The 17,034-nt window shown below is 45.6% G+C and overlaps 2 protein-coding genes across 14 annotated transcripts in view; one reads left to right on the top strand and one right to left on the bottom strand.

The window, feature by feature from the left end:
* SPTBN2 (spectrin beta, non-erythrocytic 2) overlaps window positions 1–8,203 on the bottom strand; it is a 56,005-nt gene extending 47,802 nt beyond the window's left edge. For both annotated transcript variants that reach the window (XM_021082771.1, XM_021082770.1), the window contains exon 1: window positions 8,114–8,203. The gene's annotated coding sequence lies outside the window, so the exon portion shown is untranslated. The remainder of the gene's footprint in view (window positions 1–8,113) is intronic.
* The window catches only part of C2H11orf80 (chromosome 2 C11orf80 homolog), a 106,019-nt gene that overhangs the window by 7,647 nt on the left and 81,338 nt on the right, over window positions 1–17,034 (top strand). For 7 of the 12 annotated variants that reach the window (XM_021082782.1, XM_021082779.1, XM_021082781.1 and 4 more), the window contains exons 1-3: window positions 8,397–8,511; window positions 10,981–11,122; window positions 16,361–16,414. In XM_021082782.1, the coding sequence (XP_020938441.1) occupies window positions 8,482–8,511; window positions 10,981–11,122; window positions 16,361–16,414 (226 nt within the window). In that variant the 5' untranslated portion in view covers window positions 8,397–8,481. Of the gene's footprint in view, window positions 1–8,396; window positions 8,512–10,980; window positions 11,123–16,360; window positions 16,459–17,034 lie in introns of those variants that run through there. The other 5 variants (XM_021082776.1, XM_021082780.1, XM_021082783.1 and 2 more) reach the window with 4 other exon arrangements.

Raw genomic sequence — 17,034 nt, 5'->3', positions numbered from 1 at the left:
GGATGAACCTCAGGTTCAGCGTCTGTGCCATCTACTGCCACGTTGGGAAGAAGGTAGGAGCTGCCCCTCCACACAGATACTGAAGCCCTTTGTGAGCTTGTAGTACAATTGAAAAAGACTGGGAAAGGAGCACAAGGGAGTTTAGATGCAACTGTGGGGTTTGTTTTCTGTCCCCACCACCAAACAATACAGACAGAAGGGGCTCATGCGCCATTTTCTTCCTGGAACTCTGAGGCGACACAGCTGTTTGAAGTACCCTGTGCTCACAAGTGCTACAGAGTAGAAGTGGCACTGTCATTTGTGTAGGAGAAGTAGGTCTGAGATATATTCTACCTCCCCCCCGCCCGCAGCCTTCCCCCCCACCCCGACTAAGCCCAAGTGTCCTTGACTCCTTGACCTTTGGAGGAAATCTGAAAAGTTCCTTGGTGCCCAGCCTGAGAAGAGCGTGCAAGTGAGCTGAGAACTGGGTGCCTGTGGGGACGGAGGTGGGGGAGTTGTGGGGGATGGGGAGGACCCCACTGCAGAGGCTGAGGGGTATGCGAGCCAAGCCAGGGACCCCGGTGGAGCCTCAGATGTACCAGAGAAAGCTGAAATGGAAGCCACAGAGTTCCTCACAAAGCAATCACTGCACCTGCTCTGTACCAAGACCACAGCTTCCACTTGCCAGAGAACTCCAGACACAGTGTGATAGAGCCCAAAGTCAAGACCCAGTGAAGGAAGCTGCACTTTATCCAAGAGAGACAGAAGATTGCACTTGACCTTGAAGCCCTTTCCATATACCGGAATAATGTATAAACCACAAAGTGGAACATTGTGGGAGGGGATTGGGAGGAGAATCCTGAGAGATTGAATTTAAAACTTGAAATTGGGAGTTCCCTGGTGGCTCAGTGGGCCTGAGGATCCAGGGTATCACCGCTGTGTAGAGGATTCAATTCCTGGCCTGGAAACTTCCACATGCCATGGGCGCAGCCAAAAAAAATAAATAAATAAATTGAAAAAGTAAAGGGGACATTAGCACTGAGTTATAGAATCTTAGAGTTGGCATGGAGCTCAGAGATCATTTAATCCAAACGGCTCACTTGAAAAAACTGGCAGTCTGAGACCCAAAGATGTTAAGCAGCTTGGCCAAGGTCATGCAGCTGGTTGAGTCTTAAATTGATACAGTTTATGATTTTTCTGCCATTAGTAGAAGTGGGGGAGTTTCTGTTGTGGCTCAACAGTAATGAACCCAATTAGTATCCAAGAGGATATGGGTTTGATCCCTGCACTCACTCAATGGGTTATGGATCTAGTGTTGCTGTGAGCTATGGTGAGGGCGCAGATATAGCTCAGATCTGGCATTGCTGTGGCTGTGGTGGAGGCCAGCAGCTGTAGCTCTGATTCAACCCCTAGCTTGGAAACTTCCATATGCTTCGGGTGCAGCCCTAAAAAGCAAATTAAAAAAAAAAATTACATATTTCCTCACCTGAGTCTCTGACTTGAGATTGTAAACAAGTCTGCTGTACAGGTAAAGGGGTCAGAAAGGTGGGCTTGCAGGAGAGGTCCAGTGCCTTACAGGGACTGCCCTGATTTCCTGAGACTAATGTGGACCCAGAGACCAGTGCAACACCAACTCAGCCACGATTTGCAAAGAATGATCGTGTATTTGAAAGTAAAAGTCTGCAGATGAGCCAAGGTAAAGTCTCCAGTCAAATGGGGCATTCGGATGGCAGAGGGTGGAGGACGGCCATGGAGGGTCCTACCTGGAGCTCCCTTACGCAATGCAGGAGTGTCTGGGGTTCCAGGAGCCGCTAGGGATGTGTTCTGAGCTGAGCGATGTTTTGAGTGCAAGCTGCTGTTGACTAAACTGGAGAAACTGGAACTGATTTGAGGACATAGAAGTATTACATCCATTTATCTCTGTCCAGTTTGGATTCAAAACAGTACTTATTTATGGAAATACCTTCCAAACTATTTTTAACTTGCAAACCTAAGCACCATTAAAAACTGGGCCCCAAAATACATTTGAATGATTCTGATTCACTAAGGAACAGGCTAGGATCAACCACGACTCTCAATACTTTTGATTTTACCTGTCCATAATGAACCACTTTTTTCATTCTAAGAAGCTTATGTCACAAACCCCTGGAAGGATACAGACTCTCTTGAAAAAAATGAGGATACCCACCACACACCTGAAATACAATTTGGCAGCATCTGCTTAATGCTAAGAGCTGAAGGGCTGCCTTTGGAGTTCCTTGATCAAAAATATGAATTTTCCTGGGAATCCTACTAGGCCAGAAGCCCCCAAAGAGGAGAGGCTGTGTCCATCTTTGAAATGTAGAAATCTTAGACCAGTTTTCTGTATCATAGCCTGATTTATCTGTGCTGTGGCACAATTCCTAGGAACTAGCCATGTCAACTATTATTGGCATCGGAAATTTTCTGATAGTTAAAACACAAGGTTCTGAAGTCTTATGACCTTGTAGAAATTCTGGGCCATTGCTTTCTACTCGTGTGAACTTGGACACATTATTTAATTTCACTCTCTCTTTTTTTTCTTGTCTTTTTTGGCCACCCCCACGGCATACAGAAGTCTCCTGGGCCAGGGATCAAATCTGAGCAGGAGCTGTGACCTACACTACAGCTGCAGGAACACCAGATCCTTAACCTACTGCGCCAGGCCGCTAGGCATCGAACCCATGCCTCTACAGCAACCCAAGCTGCTACAATCAAATTCCCAACCAACTGCACCATAGTGGGAACTCTTATTTAACTTTTCTAAGCCTCAGCTTCCTCTGAAAATAGGGGATAATTTTAAGGGAAATTGTGGAGAGGAATAAAATAATGCATGTCAGGGAGTTCCCATCGTGGCTCAGTGGTTAACGCAGCAGATCCATGAGCTTTGCTCAGTGGGTTAAGGATCCCACATTGCTATGGCTGCGGCGTAGGCCAGCAGCTATAGCTCAGATTCGACCCCCAGCCTGGGAACCTCCATGTGACTCAGGTGTGGCCCTAAAAAGACCAAAAAAAAAAAAAAAAAACCAAAAAAACAAAAACAAAAACAAACCCAAAACCAAAAAATGCATGTCAGGTATGTGACACCTGATGCCAGCTAAGGGCTCAGTAAATGTTAGCTATTGCTATTATCATTATTTTACTTGTTTCATAAGCAGACAAATCTTCCAATAAGTAAAACATAATGTATGAAAATCTAGATTTGAAAAAAAGGTTAAGGGAAGTTACTTGCATTACAAAAAGAGAGTTCTATTTGGAGTTCCCGTCGTGGCGCAGTGGTTAATGAATCCGACTAGGAACCATGAGGTTGCGGGTTTGACCCCTGCCCTTGCTCAGTGGGTTAACGATCCGGCGTTGCCGTGAGCTGTGGTGTAGGTCGCAGATGCGGCTCAGATCCAGAGTTGCTGTGGCTCTGGCATAGGCTGGCAGCTACAGCTCTGATTAGACCCCTAGCCTGGGAACCTCCATATGCCACGGGAGCAGCCCAAGAAATGGCAAAAAGACAAAAAAAAAAAAAAAAAAAAAAAAAAAAAAAAAAAAAAGATAGTTCTGTTCATGAAAGAACTGATTACAGGGTTTCAGACAGTCAACTTCCCAGTATGTTTAACATGGATTTGATTCACACAAAACTGGGTTTATACAGCATTTTAGGAGGACAGCTAGTGTATAAAGCAAAGGACGTCTGTAAGACCATCATTCAGGCCAGGTCTGAGCCACTGTGACAAGGTAACAATAACAATCCTGGGTATTTCCCACCACCCTTTATAAAGGGATTAGATGAATTCTCTGTGGTCTCAAAGGGCAGAGTTGGGAACTAACGGGTGGAAGAGAGCGTGGGGGAGATTTCAGTTCATTGTAATGAGCACGTCTACCAAACCACTGCTTTCCAAAGTGGGAACGGGTTGCCTCTGAGATGGCAAATGTCCCCAAATCCAACAATTCAAGGAAAAGCTAGATATCAACTTGTCAGGACAGCTGGAATGACTCTTGCCTGACATTAGGGGGTGGTTTTCCTAACCCAAAAGACACAAGATATGCCAACTAGTTCTGCTCTCTGCCATGGATACCAGGAAGAGGTTGAGGAGGAAGTAGAGACGGGAGGAGGGCTGGAGATAAAGTAAACGAATTGGAAAAAATATTGCTCCTCTGGTCAGGAAGTACTAGATTGAATGACTTCTAAGATTCCTTCTAATTTAAAGATTCTAAAAGTCTCCAATTGTTTCGCAGATGTTATTTTAACCATATTCCTGGGAGAACATTCCTATTTTAGTTGTGGAAAACTAGAACATAACACCTAAAGTAAGTGGTAAAATGGGAAAAGAATTCAGACATCCTGACCCTTTTAGACTTTTGATCCCACAGCCTCCTCTCAACTGTTGAGAATGAAAACTGGGGAAACAAGACAGAAATGGCCTTAGAGCTAGAATGGGGGGAAATCGAGTCAACTTTGGAGATCGGTGAAACGTAAGCTCCACCAAGGTTGTATCTTACTTGCTTTAAAGATTTTGTTCATCAGCATTCCTAGAAAAATACTTCAAGTCCTGCAATCATATAACAACTTAACCAAGACTGAACACGTGGAGCCAGCATCCTCTTTCAAGGGGTGCCTAGGAGAAGAGTCTTTGTCTCGGTTAGCCTACTTGTCCGTCAAATGAAATTGATCATCTGGCCTTTGGATCAATAGGTTTATTTGGCCATATGTGACCAGATGACACAGTTTCCGTTCCCAAGTCCTCTAGACCACAAGGAATACGTTCCTTCCGGTGGACACCAGCTGGAAGGACAAAGTCAGCCCTGCCTACACAGAAAGTAAAAAGCCAATTACAGAGAGCAGAACCACTTTATGATAGAGATTTTATTGGTTATCTAGGAAGGCGAGAAACTGGACACTCAGATGAAAGGAACGCTATTCTCCTGGGCTGGTCCCAGAAACTGCTACTGGTAGATGAGAAATCTGCAGAGGGTTTTTCTGCAGAGGCAGGAAAAACAGGAAGCTACCCAGTATCACAGTCATTCTACGAAGGAGAGGAAGAAACATAGGGAAGGGGGTGAAGAAGAAATACTCTAGTTACACAAATGTTGGTATTGTCTTGGGGGAGAGTCTTTCCTCTGCTGTAGCCCAAGAATTAGCACAAAAGTCAGCACCCCTGTGGCCTCTAGTGGCCCCATAACCTAATATTCCTTTGCGAGAACATCCCCGTCTGACCCCGGGTAGGGAAGCAGAGGGAGGTGAGACCCAGATTCTGTGCTCCAGGTGGAGAAGGCCTCAAGAAGGTGAAGGGATGAGCTAATCTGAGCTTCCTGGCCCCATTTCCAGGGATGTGATTAGTGGAGAGGCACCTGGGACCTGCTCCATTTCAGGAAACCCGGTTATAGGAACTGGTGGAGGACAGACTTGGCTCAGGACCCGAGAGAAGCAGTTTATTAACCCTTTACCATTTCCTGTGTGGGAAAGTCTCTTTTAACAGTTCCCCAGGGGGAAAGAAACTCCTCAAATGGACTTAGTTTGGCAACAGCCTGAGAAGGGGAACTTCAGAGATATTTTCCACCTAAATGCCTAGGGTCTCTTCCGGGCCTTTGAATGCTCCAGGGGAGCCTGAGAACAAGGTAGTTCCTAGGAAGTATCCATGAATGATATACACAGAGAGGGCACAAAGGGGAAAAACAGCTTCACAGGTGCTAAAACATCACTGTTCACCTGGCAGCATTCCCTATGACGTTTTAGTTTCACTCAAACCCTTGGGTCTGGGTCAGAATCAATGTGGGGCTCTTTGGGGGTGGGGAGTGTGTCTCTTTTGGCCAGACAGGGGACTTCTTTTCTGAACAGATGGGATGTCCAAAGTGGTCATATGCACCCATAGCCCCATGGTAGGTGGAGGTAGGCAAGCAGAACCAGTATGTCACTAAGTCTAAGGACTGGAGAGGACTGGCTCCCTGAAGACACTCCTAAGGTCCCGGACACCAGCGCTGAAAATGTCCAGAGCAGCATCCAAAGGCTCCTTGGCTGACCTGGTTGACGAAGTGATCTTAACCTCACACAGGTCATTTAATTTCTTTGGGCCTCAAATCTTTTCATCTATCAAGGATCACTGAGAGCCTCTAACACCCCTCTGGCTCTGACACTCTACAGCGCCGAGGATGGGGTGTGGATAAAAATGAGTTTGATAATGTGGGGAGTCGGTCCAATAATATCTTAGTTACTGGCTCTCAGACAGGATGGGGCACACACTGAGAGGTGAAAGAAGGGTGGGAGCTGTGGCTGACTCAAGCCTTAGTTTCTAGGGAGATGAGGGCGTTTGAGCTCATCGTCTTAGCTCTTGCACGGAGGGGCCGGCTTCTCATAGTGAAGTGAATGCTCCCATACCACAGAACTAAGGTAAGGGACAAGCAGTTAGGGAGGTCATGCCACACACGAGATGCGCTGAGCAGCTGTGGAGAAGTGGAGAGAGTGGTTGAGAGATTTTTATTTCAGATTCTGGCTCTGCCATCTCCAAACTCAGGGTCCCATACAGTATCTTCTTGGAAGCTCATTTTCATCGTTTGTAAAACAATGATAACAGCATCTCCCTGCCAAGGTGGGAGGATTACTTAAGATGAAAGGGAAGGCGAAGACCACTGAGCACAGAGTAGGTGCTCACCAAATGGCAAAAGCCTGACTCCAACTTGGCTGATTACTGTGGTTTCCGTGGTGAAAATCCTGAGGACAGGCCCTGAGATCACAAGCTCCCTCCCTCCCTTCTGCCTACATCTGGTCCCCGGCTATGGCCCTGGCCACCTGTTAGGCCTCCCCTGCCTCTAGGATGATGTTGAATGTTCCTCTCCATGTTCATCGCTGAGGCTCACTCCAAGGACAAGGGCTACACACCAGGACAACCGAGCCATTGGCAGCTGTTCCTCCACCCTTCCTTCCCAGTGCCGTTCTCAAGGTGGGGCATTTTCTGCTGAGTCAACACTCTTCAGCACCTTGGTTTCTCACCCACCACACAGTAAAGGTAATTATCTCACAAGATGCTTGCGAGAGTAAAGAACATGATGTAATGAACCAGTGGCATCTGACGACAGGTAGTCAGTCATTTCATCGTGGTTCCCTTCCCCTTGGCAGCTCCCCTTCCTAGAGGGGCACTCGAGAAAGGAGCGTGGAAGGGAGAGGAAGGCTCCATTGATTCCCCAAATCTCAGCTCTCTTATCAAATCCGAGATGGTATTATGAAGAATTTTCCAGAAAGAAAGTCACCTTTCTCCAAGGGGTCTATCTCTGAGCAACAGAGATGGGAAGGATGGTCAGTGCTGAGCAGACATGTCCATGACCCCTGGCTCAGGAGACACGTTCTCTGGAGTGGCACCAAGATTGTGTCCTGGACAGCCACTCTGCCAGCCCTCTGCCTGTTCTGCCCGGTCCTGGCTTCTTGGAGCTGGGGTGGAAGAATTTTCCCTGAAGGAAAGCAGCCAACACCCTGCCCCACCCTTCTCCTTGGGCAAATACTTGCCAGGCAGGGCTCTCTCTCACCAGGTTCCTTTTGGAGGTCTGAGGAACCAGCTGCCAAAGCACCAGTTTGGGCTCAATTCTCTCTAATCACGCCCCTCCCTGAAGAGCTGGGAGTTCAGCAGCTGGAGTCTGGAGGACTGTCTTCCTATCAGCTGGGAACGTTCCTGGAAAACCCCAGAGCTTCTCCTGTCAGCTGGAACCTAAGAAAGCCAGCTCCTTCCGCTGGCATATTTAGCGCAGTCAAATGTGGGGAGGAGCCTCTTCCTGGGAAGGGGACCTTGTCCCCTGCCTGGGGCTGGCTGGGCCCCTGCAATTAAGCTGGGAAACTGCTTGGGACAGGTGGCCGGATAAAATACGAAAACACCCAGTCTTGAATGTCAAATGAACGAATAATTTTTTTAGTATACATATGTCCCAAATATTGCAGGAGATAAATTGATATTTTTTTTACATCGAAATTTAAATTTAACTTTTTAAATTTTCTAAGTCTGGGAACCGGAGGTTGGCCTGGGGCACCTGGGGCAGGCCCTGCAGAAACTGAGACTGTTTGGGGGTCAAGCACAAGCATGGGGATCCCGCACCCGCATTAGCAGGGCCTCTCCCGGCTGAGGCAAAGCGCCCAGGGCTGTACCTCGGAGGGACCGTGGGAAAGTTCTTTCGGGAAGGACGAGTCGTGGCCTGGCCTCATTCCTGCTCGCCTCCAGCCTCGATCGCGCCCGCAGCCCCCCCACCCCCACCCCGCGGCCCGCCCCGCCGTCCACCCACGGGGCGCCGCGCCCGCTGGGTCCTCCCCATCGCTCCCGGCGGGTCCCAGCCGCTCGCGGCAGAGGCGGTGGCTGTGCGGGTGGGCGGTGCCGAGTGCGCAGGCGCGGCGGCCGGTGGGCGGGGCGCGCGCGCGCGGGCGGGAAGGGGCAGCGTCGCGCGGCCGGGCGTGGGAGGAGGTCGAAGTCACGGCGGACCGCCGGCGGCTGGGCGTCTCTGCGGTTCCCCGCGCGCGGCATGGAGGGCACGGCCGTGGCCGTCTGCGAGGTGATGCCCGGAAGGGAGCGCAAGCCAAGAAGGGCACTGAGGAGACGGCCCTTGTGAGGAGGCCGCGAAGTTTGGGCAGAGGGGTCTGGCGTTGCCTGAGGGGAGAAGGAAGGTTCGGGAATGATAGGAGTCGGTGGAAGGCAGCCAGTCCCACGCGGGGTTCTGAGGAGCACGTGGGACGTGGAGCGCCCGTGGGACGTCAAGCCCGCGGGGTGCCCCTGAGGAGTGTTTAGGCGGGGTAGGGGCGGGGGGCATGGCGGTCCGCGGAGCGCAGGTGTCGCCCCCACGTGACAGCTGAGAAAACCGAGGCTCGCGGATGGAGCCGGAGCGTTCGGCCGACGTCAGCGGACGCCGGGTTCGGGCCCGGGGCAGGGCGCGCAGAAAGCGGGGCCGGGCGCCCCTGGGGGGATGTGGGCGCCCACCTGTGCGAGGTGGGAGCGAGGGAAGGCGGTTTCAGGCCCCGGGTCAGCCGAGGTGTGGGGCGGGTTCTCGGGGCCGCTCCGGGAGCAGCTGGGGTGCTGAGAGGCCGAGGTCCAGAGGCCTCGCTCGCCCTGCTCGGACCCCGCTCTTCCGCTCTGGCCCCAGTTCCCGCCACCTTTGTTTATGACAGCAGTTTCCCAGCCCTTAGCTGATTGAATTCGTGGGTACTGGCCTCATCAGGGATGCTAGACCCATCAGATCCAACCAGAGGCCGCAAGGGGCTGACCTGCAGGCACCTCTCCCAGTCTCCCTGCCTTCTTCATTTTCAAAGAAAGTTGGAGGATTAGATTTTACAGATGGCAGAACCTAGGATAGAACCAGAGCTTCTGACTCACAGGCTAGTGTCCTTTCCCCAACTGTTCTCTCATTATGGATAAAGAAACTGGGAAAATCTTAGCAGAGGGAGCACAGTAAGTCAGAGGATGTGTGAAGGAAAGTGGTAGACTGTAGAAAAGCCTGGAAACCATCCTTCTAAACTGGTACAAATTAGGATCTTCGTTCCCAAGTTCTCACGCTGAGATCTCCCTGCCTTTGAAAAAAAAAAGTAGTAATTTTCGTTATGGTACCTCAGTGTGGAAGTGAGTGTCTACTGTCATAAACAGTAAACGACATTAAATACAGTATATTTTATTTTAAATTTGTTGCATCAAGATGGAATGTTGGGAGTTCCCGTCTTCGCTCAGTGGTTAAGGAATCTGACTAGGAACCATGAGGTTGTGGGCTCAATCCCTGGCCTCGCTCAGTGGGTTAAGGATCTGGTGTTGTGGTTGTGGCGTAGGCCAGCAGCAACAGCTCCAATTAGACCCCTAGCCTGGGAACCTCCATATGCCACAGGTGCAGCCATAGGAAAGACAAAAAAAAAAAAAAAAAAAAGAATAGCTAATATTTATTAAGCACTTAGTAAATGCCACGTACTGTGTTGAGCATTTTGCACATACTGGTTGTTTGTTTGTTTGGTCTTTTTGCCTTTTCTGAGGCCACTCCTATGGTATATGGAGGTTCCCAGGCTAGGGGTCGAATCGGAGCTATAGCTGCCGGCCTACGCCACAGCCACAGCAAAGCGGGATCTGAACTGTGTCTGCAACTTAACACCACAGCTCACGGCAATGCCGGATCCTTAACCCACTGAGCAAGGCCAAGGATCAAACCCACAAACCTCATGGTTCCTAGTCAGATTTGTTAACCACTGAGCTGCAACAGGAACTCGTGCACATACTGTTTTTTAGTGGCTGCAGCTGAGGCACATTGAAGTTTTCCCCACCCAAGGATTGAATCCGAGCTGCAGCTGTGACCTTTTAGCCCACCGCGCTGAGCTGGGGATGGAAACCACACCTGCAATGACCCAAGTGGCTGCAGTTGGATTCCTAAACTGCTTTGCTGCAGTGGGAACTCCACATATTATTTTGATTACCTTCAGCAGCAGCCATACCTGGTAGATTTGTCTTCATTTTTTATAAATGAAGAATCTGAGGTACAGAGAAGTTAAATAAGTTGCCCAAAGCCACATGCTAGAATTTGGCTCATCAGGGGTTCAAACCCAGGTTATCCGTCTCCAGAGCCAGTGCTCCTGACTAGTATTCTGGCTCCTGGAAGGTAAAGATGCTTCATATGCAGATGCCATTCTTAGTCTTCTTGTTGGCCTTTATTTGGGGAGGGAAAAAAAAAAAACACAGGAAAAACAAACACCCACTTAATTTTTCCAAATTATTATTTCCAGATGAACTTACTCTTTGAATAAAGCAATTTTTTGGTCTCCATTTTCTCTCTTGGACATTGTGTTGAATTTCACTGTCTGTTTTTCTATGTCACTCCCCTAGATATTTCTTTTGTTTAGACATAATATTTGTTCTGAACAAATGTAAATCTGACATTTTGCAAGCAAGAATTTTTTTTTGAAATGAGAATTATTAATTTAACCGTATCATAAAAGTTTACTACTACATGATTTCTAAAGAAGGTTGTGCTTTCTTTGAATTGTGCCCTTTTCAGATATTGAAATATTTAATAATTCACTGGAAGTGTGAAACAGCAGGAGTATCAAAAGGAGCATTGCCAGAAGGACAGCTAATGATTTCCATAGACGCGTTAAATGCTAAGTACCAGGCAGATACTCTTCATTGTGTAACAACTAGTAAGTGGAGAAGGAAGAAAATACTGATTTCCATCTTTGTTTTGTTATGATTTATGTTACAGTTTATTTAAAGTTTTCAGTTAGTCATAATCTTTTATCATGTTATCAGTCCAAATTTGTCCCAAATTAAACTTAAAGGATTATGAAATAAGTATCTGGTGATAGATTTACAAATCTGTCATATAGGAAAGGTGAGTAGAATGACTCTTATCAAAGGATTATTTATTTTACTGGTTTGAGTTGAAATTGCTCAGAAACAATCTAACTCTTGCTCTTGGTTTTAACCTCCTTTTTCACAGCTAAGTTGTATTACATTGAATTTTATCTCCTTTCTTTGATGTCTAGCCTTTAGTAGTTGGGAAAGAGCCAAAAAGTAACGGAAATGGAGGAGTTCCCGTTGTGGCTCAGTGAGTTACAAACCCAACTAGTATCCATGGAGATGCAGGTTCCATCCCTGGCCTTGCTCAGTGGGTAAAGGATCTGGCATTGCTGTGAGCTGTGGTGTAGGTTGCAGACGTGGCTTGGATCCCGCGTTGCTGTGGCTGTGGTGTAGGCTGGCAGCTGCATCTCTGATTCGACCCCCTAGCCTGGGAACTTCCATGTACTGCATGTGCTACCCTAAAAAAAAAAGAAAGAAAGAAAAGAAGTGCGTTCTTTGATAATTTAACTCGCAGTTAATTTGAAAATATATATCTCTTCTATTTGGCTCTTAATCTTTCATCATTTTTGCCGATACTCTTGGGAAGCTGATGCATTGAGTGGCCCTGACACAACCGATTTCCTTGAACTTGGGAAGTGATAAACTTTTTTGTCTGTTTGTGTGTGTGTTTGTGTATAGGTTTATTGAAGAATACTTTGGAATGAAATTGTTGCATCAGTCTTAGAGGAGTCACCCTGAGTCCCAGTTGAGACTGGACAGTACTTTAAGCTCTGCAAGACATTTTCTCGCTTGAACTGGAATGGCCCGTCTTCTCTTTGTGTACCTAGCAGTAAACATCCTCAAGAGAGTATTAGAGTTTGGACACCACTCTGATTGGTTAGAGTTCCCACCTTTCATGAGAGAGATGGTTAGCACGTGGCTAGGGTGATGTTGGTCTGCATGTGGTTGTATCAGCTCACGCATTGATTCTGGTCCAGTAACTGTGACCAAGGTGACAGGGTTGATTTCACTCAAAGCAAAGGATTTGAGCCGCAATAGCTTTTGGCCAGAAACCGAAATCCATTTTGAGCCTAATAGACATCTTCAGCCCACCTAGCATAAGGGGCATTTCTCTTCTGTTTATTGTCTCTGATTTTTTATGTAATTATTATTTTTTTAGTAGGAGGAAAGATGATATGTACTTGTCATGTAACATTCTAACATTACAGAAACATATGGAAAATGAGACTTTTCAGTAACCTCACTCTTTGAGATTATTATTATTAGCATTCAATATATGTTTTTCTAGACTTTTCTATGTGTATGTTCATAGTCTTTCACCAGGTAGATAGGAAGCCAGATTGCTAGCATTCTGGGATTGAGGTATAAGGAGGGGGTTGTGTATCTCAGCATTCAGTGTTTATGTTGAGTCAATCCATTTGTTTTTTTAGTACAACTTTGGTTCTAGCCTAGAGACCCATGCTTCCGTCTTTTCGAAGAATAACCTCTCTGCATCCCTCTCAAGGTTAGAGAGGGCTAGTCCCTAGAATGCTGAGTGGAGGAGGGAATCTGAAGATATGACTACTTAAATTCATTTTTTCAACTGACTCTTCTTATTTGGTTCCCACCTCTACTTCAAGAGGTTTCTGATATCACAGTCATCTTTGTCTCTTATTCTCTTTCTTTGTGGGTTTATTCTTTTAAAAGAATATCCCTTTTCTGTTGTTTTATTGAGATTCCAGGAGGGAGTAAAAATAGATGTGTACGTTAAGTTGGCTATTTTTACCTGAAAGAGTCGAGTGGTGTCATTGGTCTGAAATCTCTGATGATGGCTACAGCTGCCGTATCAAAGTATTATAAGCTGGGTAGCTTAAAGCAAAGTAAATTTATTCTGTCACAGTTATGAAGACCAGGATCCCAAAATCAAGGTCTCCATAGGGTTCCTTCTGGAGACTCTGAGGGAGAGATCTATTCTATGCATCTCTCCTAGCTTCTGGTAGTTGCCAGAAAGCCCTTGGTGTTTCTTGAGTTGAGGAGCTAAGTTAAAAAAAAAAAAAAGAAAAAAAAAAGATTTTTTTAATTTTAACTCCAATCCATCGCAGTCCATCCCACTCCTTCCCCACTCCCCCTTGGCAAACACAAGTCTGTTCTCTACATCTGTGAGTCTGTTTCTGTTTTGTAGAAAGGTTCCTTTGTACCGTATTTTTGTCTTTTTTTTCTTTTTATATTTTTTAGGCTGCACCTGGGGCATATGGAACTTTCTGGGCCAGGGCTTGAACCTACACTGCAGTTGCAGCCTGTGTTGCAGCTATGGCAATGCTGAATCTTTAACCCACTGCAACACAAGGGAACCTCTATATCTTCTTTTTTTTCTTTTCTTTTGTCTTTTTAGGACCATACCAGCTGCATATGGAAGTTCCCAGGCTAGGGGTCGAATGGAAGCCACAGTTATCAGCCACAGCCACAGCAAGCCAGATCTGAGCCACATCTGCAAACTACACCACAGCTCACAGTAACTCCGGATCCTTAACCCAAGGCCAGGGACCAAACCTGCAACCTCGTGGTTCCTAGTTGAGTTCGTTAACCACTGCACCATGACAGGAACTCCCCAGAGATGCAGATATATTTTTGAGTTATTGTGGGTTTTTTTTTTTTTTTGTCTTTTTGTCTTTTCTAGGGCCGCTTCCATGGCATATGGAGATTCCCAGGCTAGGGGTCTAATTGGAGCCATAGCCACGGGCCTACGCCAGAGCCACAGCAACACCGGATCCTAGCCGCATCTGCAGTCTACACCACAGTGCACGGCAATGCCGGATCGTTAACCCACTGAGCAAGAGCAGGGATCGAACCCGCAACCTCATGTTTCCTAGTTGGATTTGTTAACCACTGGGCCACAACGGGAACTCCCTTGAGTTATTGTTTAATCTGGATAAATGCCCAGGAGTGGGATTGCTGGATCATGTAGTTATTCTATATTTAGTTTTCTGAGGAACCTCCATACTGTTTTCCATAGTGGTTGTACCAGTTTACATTCCCATTCCCACCAGTTAAGCAGGAGGGTTCCCTTTTCTTCACATCCTCACCAGCGTTTTGTTATTTGTGGACTTATTAATGATGGCTATTCTGACCAGTGTGAGGTGGTACCTTATTGTAGTTTGATTTGCATTTCTATAATAGTTATGTTGATCATCTTTTCCTTATGCCTTCTCTGGAGAAATGTCTACTCAGGTCTTCTGCCCGGTTTTCATTTGGGTGGCTTGTTTTTGTTGTTGCTGCTGTTGAATTGTATGAGTTGTTTGTATGTTTTGGAGATTAAGCCCTTGTCAGTTGCACCATTTGCAAATATTTTCTCATTCTGTATGGCTTTTTGTTTTGTTCATGTTTTTTTTTTTTTGCTGTGCAAAACCTTGTAAGTTTGATTAGGTCCCACTTGTTTGTTTTAATTTTTATTGCCTTGGGAGGCAGACCTAGTAAAACATTTATATGCTTTATGTCAGAATGTTCTGCTTGTGTTCTCTTCTAGGAGTTTTATGGTATCATGTCTTATGTTTAACTCTTTAAGCCATTTTGAATATTTTTGTGTGTGGGGTGAGGGTGTGTTCTAATTTCATTGATTTACATGTGAAGAAAAGATTGTTTTTAATTAAATGTTCCATGCTACTGGGGCTTAAGTTTTTTGAAGTATGTGTCATTTTACCCATAATTATTCAAAATCTGGAGATCTAGAACATTGCTAACCACTAGAACTTTTGTGGTGATGGAAATATTCTTTATGCTATTCAGTACAGTAGCCATTAGCCACACTTGGGTATTGAGCACTTGAAATGTGGCTAGTGTGACTGAGGAACTGAATTTTTCCCTTAATTTAATGTAGCTACATTTAAATTTAAATAGTCTCATGTAGCTAGTAGCTATTGTATTGGACCACACACATTTAGAGAATGATATTGCTTCTCACTCTAGATCAGTGATTGTCAACCTTTTTTCCCTGCCTGAAAAATATGTATTTCTTGGGGGATAGACCCATTTTCATTGGTTCCTATGGCAGTGCTCCTTAGATTCTGAACTATGGTGTCACATCACTCTAGGGGAAGACATGTTCTCTTTGGGGAAAAAAGCCTTCAGATGGTTCTGATCTTCCCTTACTTGCCTGCTTCCTCTCTGCCCCTGAAGAATTATTGCTCCAAATGTTCTAGTGTTCATATTTAGAATTCCAGGTACAGAAAATTCTTCCCTGATAGTCTAGTAAAGCATTTTTTCCTCTTCCTTTTTTTTTTTTTTTTTTTTGCTTTTTAAGGCTGCACCCGTGGCATTTGGAAATTCCCAGGCCAGGGGTTGAGTTGGAGCTACAGCCGCCAGCCTATACCACAGCCGCAGCAACGAGGGATCCTTATCCCACTGAACAAGGTCAGGGATCGATCCTCATGGATCCTAGTTGGGTCGGTTTGTTAACTGCTGAGCTACGAAGGAACTCCTCCTTCTTTTTCTTTGGCTGCACGTGCAGGAGGTTCCTAGGGCAGGGATCAAATCTGAACCGCAGCTGTGACCAATGCCACAGCTGCAACAGTGCCAGATTCTTAACCAATTGTACTGGGCCCAGGGATTGAACCCATGCCTCAGCAGCAACCTGAGCCATTGCAGAGACAATGCTGGGTCCTTAACCTGCTGTGCCACAACAGGAACTCCAAGTATTTTCTACTCAGGAGTAAAGAGGTTAAAAGAAAGGCCAAATTTCAAATTGAATCTTGTACTGGAATGTGAGTTATTGGTGTGGTGTGCTCTGGTTACCACCCACAGTTTGCAGTCTTTCTATGATCCTTTTCTATCAGGAACAGTAATACCCAAAGAAGCATCCCTAGTGAAAAGGTAAAAAGACTTGCTGTTAGATTCTCGTTTCCAAGAAGCTATTCTATCCCAAACAGTTGTTGTAGGCTTATGGTACTTTTTTGGCATTTCAATTTTTATTGAATTCGTTGGTAGTGGCCATCATTTTAATGTTCTGTATCTATCACAGTGATTTCAGGCTCCCATGTGATTCCTAGGTAATATCCATTTAATTGCTCTCTTTGTGATATTTCTTTCTATTTTATTTCTTACAGTTGTTTCAGCAGGAAGTGTTTATGGTGGTTTGGTCCTCAAGAAGTTCCTAAAAGGTAAAGAATTATCAACTTCCACAAGACTGAATCTCTTCCTGACAGTAAGTTTGGTATTTTCTAAAACAGACTCATCGTATATTGAAAGGGTTGCCAGATTTAGCAAATAAAAATATAAGATGCCCACTTAAATTTGAATTTCAGATAAACTGAATACTTTTTTAGTGTGTGTATATATATTTTAGTGTGTGTGTGTATATATATATATGTTCCATGCAATATTTTATCTGGAAATCCTACTGAAAGATGATCTGTAAAATTGTATAGATACGGAAAAGTTGTATAGACCTAAGACAAGATACCTAGGTCACTGTAGCTTTTCTGAATTCTCTCGATACAACCTTGGGCAAAACTTTCCCAGATGTAAAATAAAATTTTTAGTAAAGTATTTGTTCTCATCTACCTCAAAGAAATAATGTACGGGGAATGTTTTTATTGTAAATGATTTAGACTAGTATTAATAGTGTTTTCCACATGTCAAAGTTGGTATGCTTTAGGAGTTTTCAGTGACTGGTTTTAGAAGTTCTTCTTTCCTTTGACTTGAGAATAATCTAAAACTGAAGGACATACATTAAGGAGACCAAAAGGATCTGAGAACCATTGTGCTTTCATTTTAATCT

This window comes from Sus scrofa, chromosome 2 (assembly GCF_000003025.6).
Source record: "Sus scrofa isolate TJ Tabasco breed Duroc chromosome 2, Sscrofa11.1, whole genome shotgun sequence".
Lineage (NCBI taxonomy): Eukaryota > Metazoa > Chordata > Mammalia > Artiodactyla > Suidae > Sus > Sus scrofa.
Note: the sequence above shows the minus strand (reverse complement) of the source record. Positions and strands in the feature narration are given on the sequence as shown.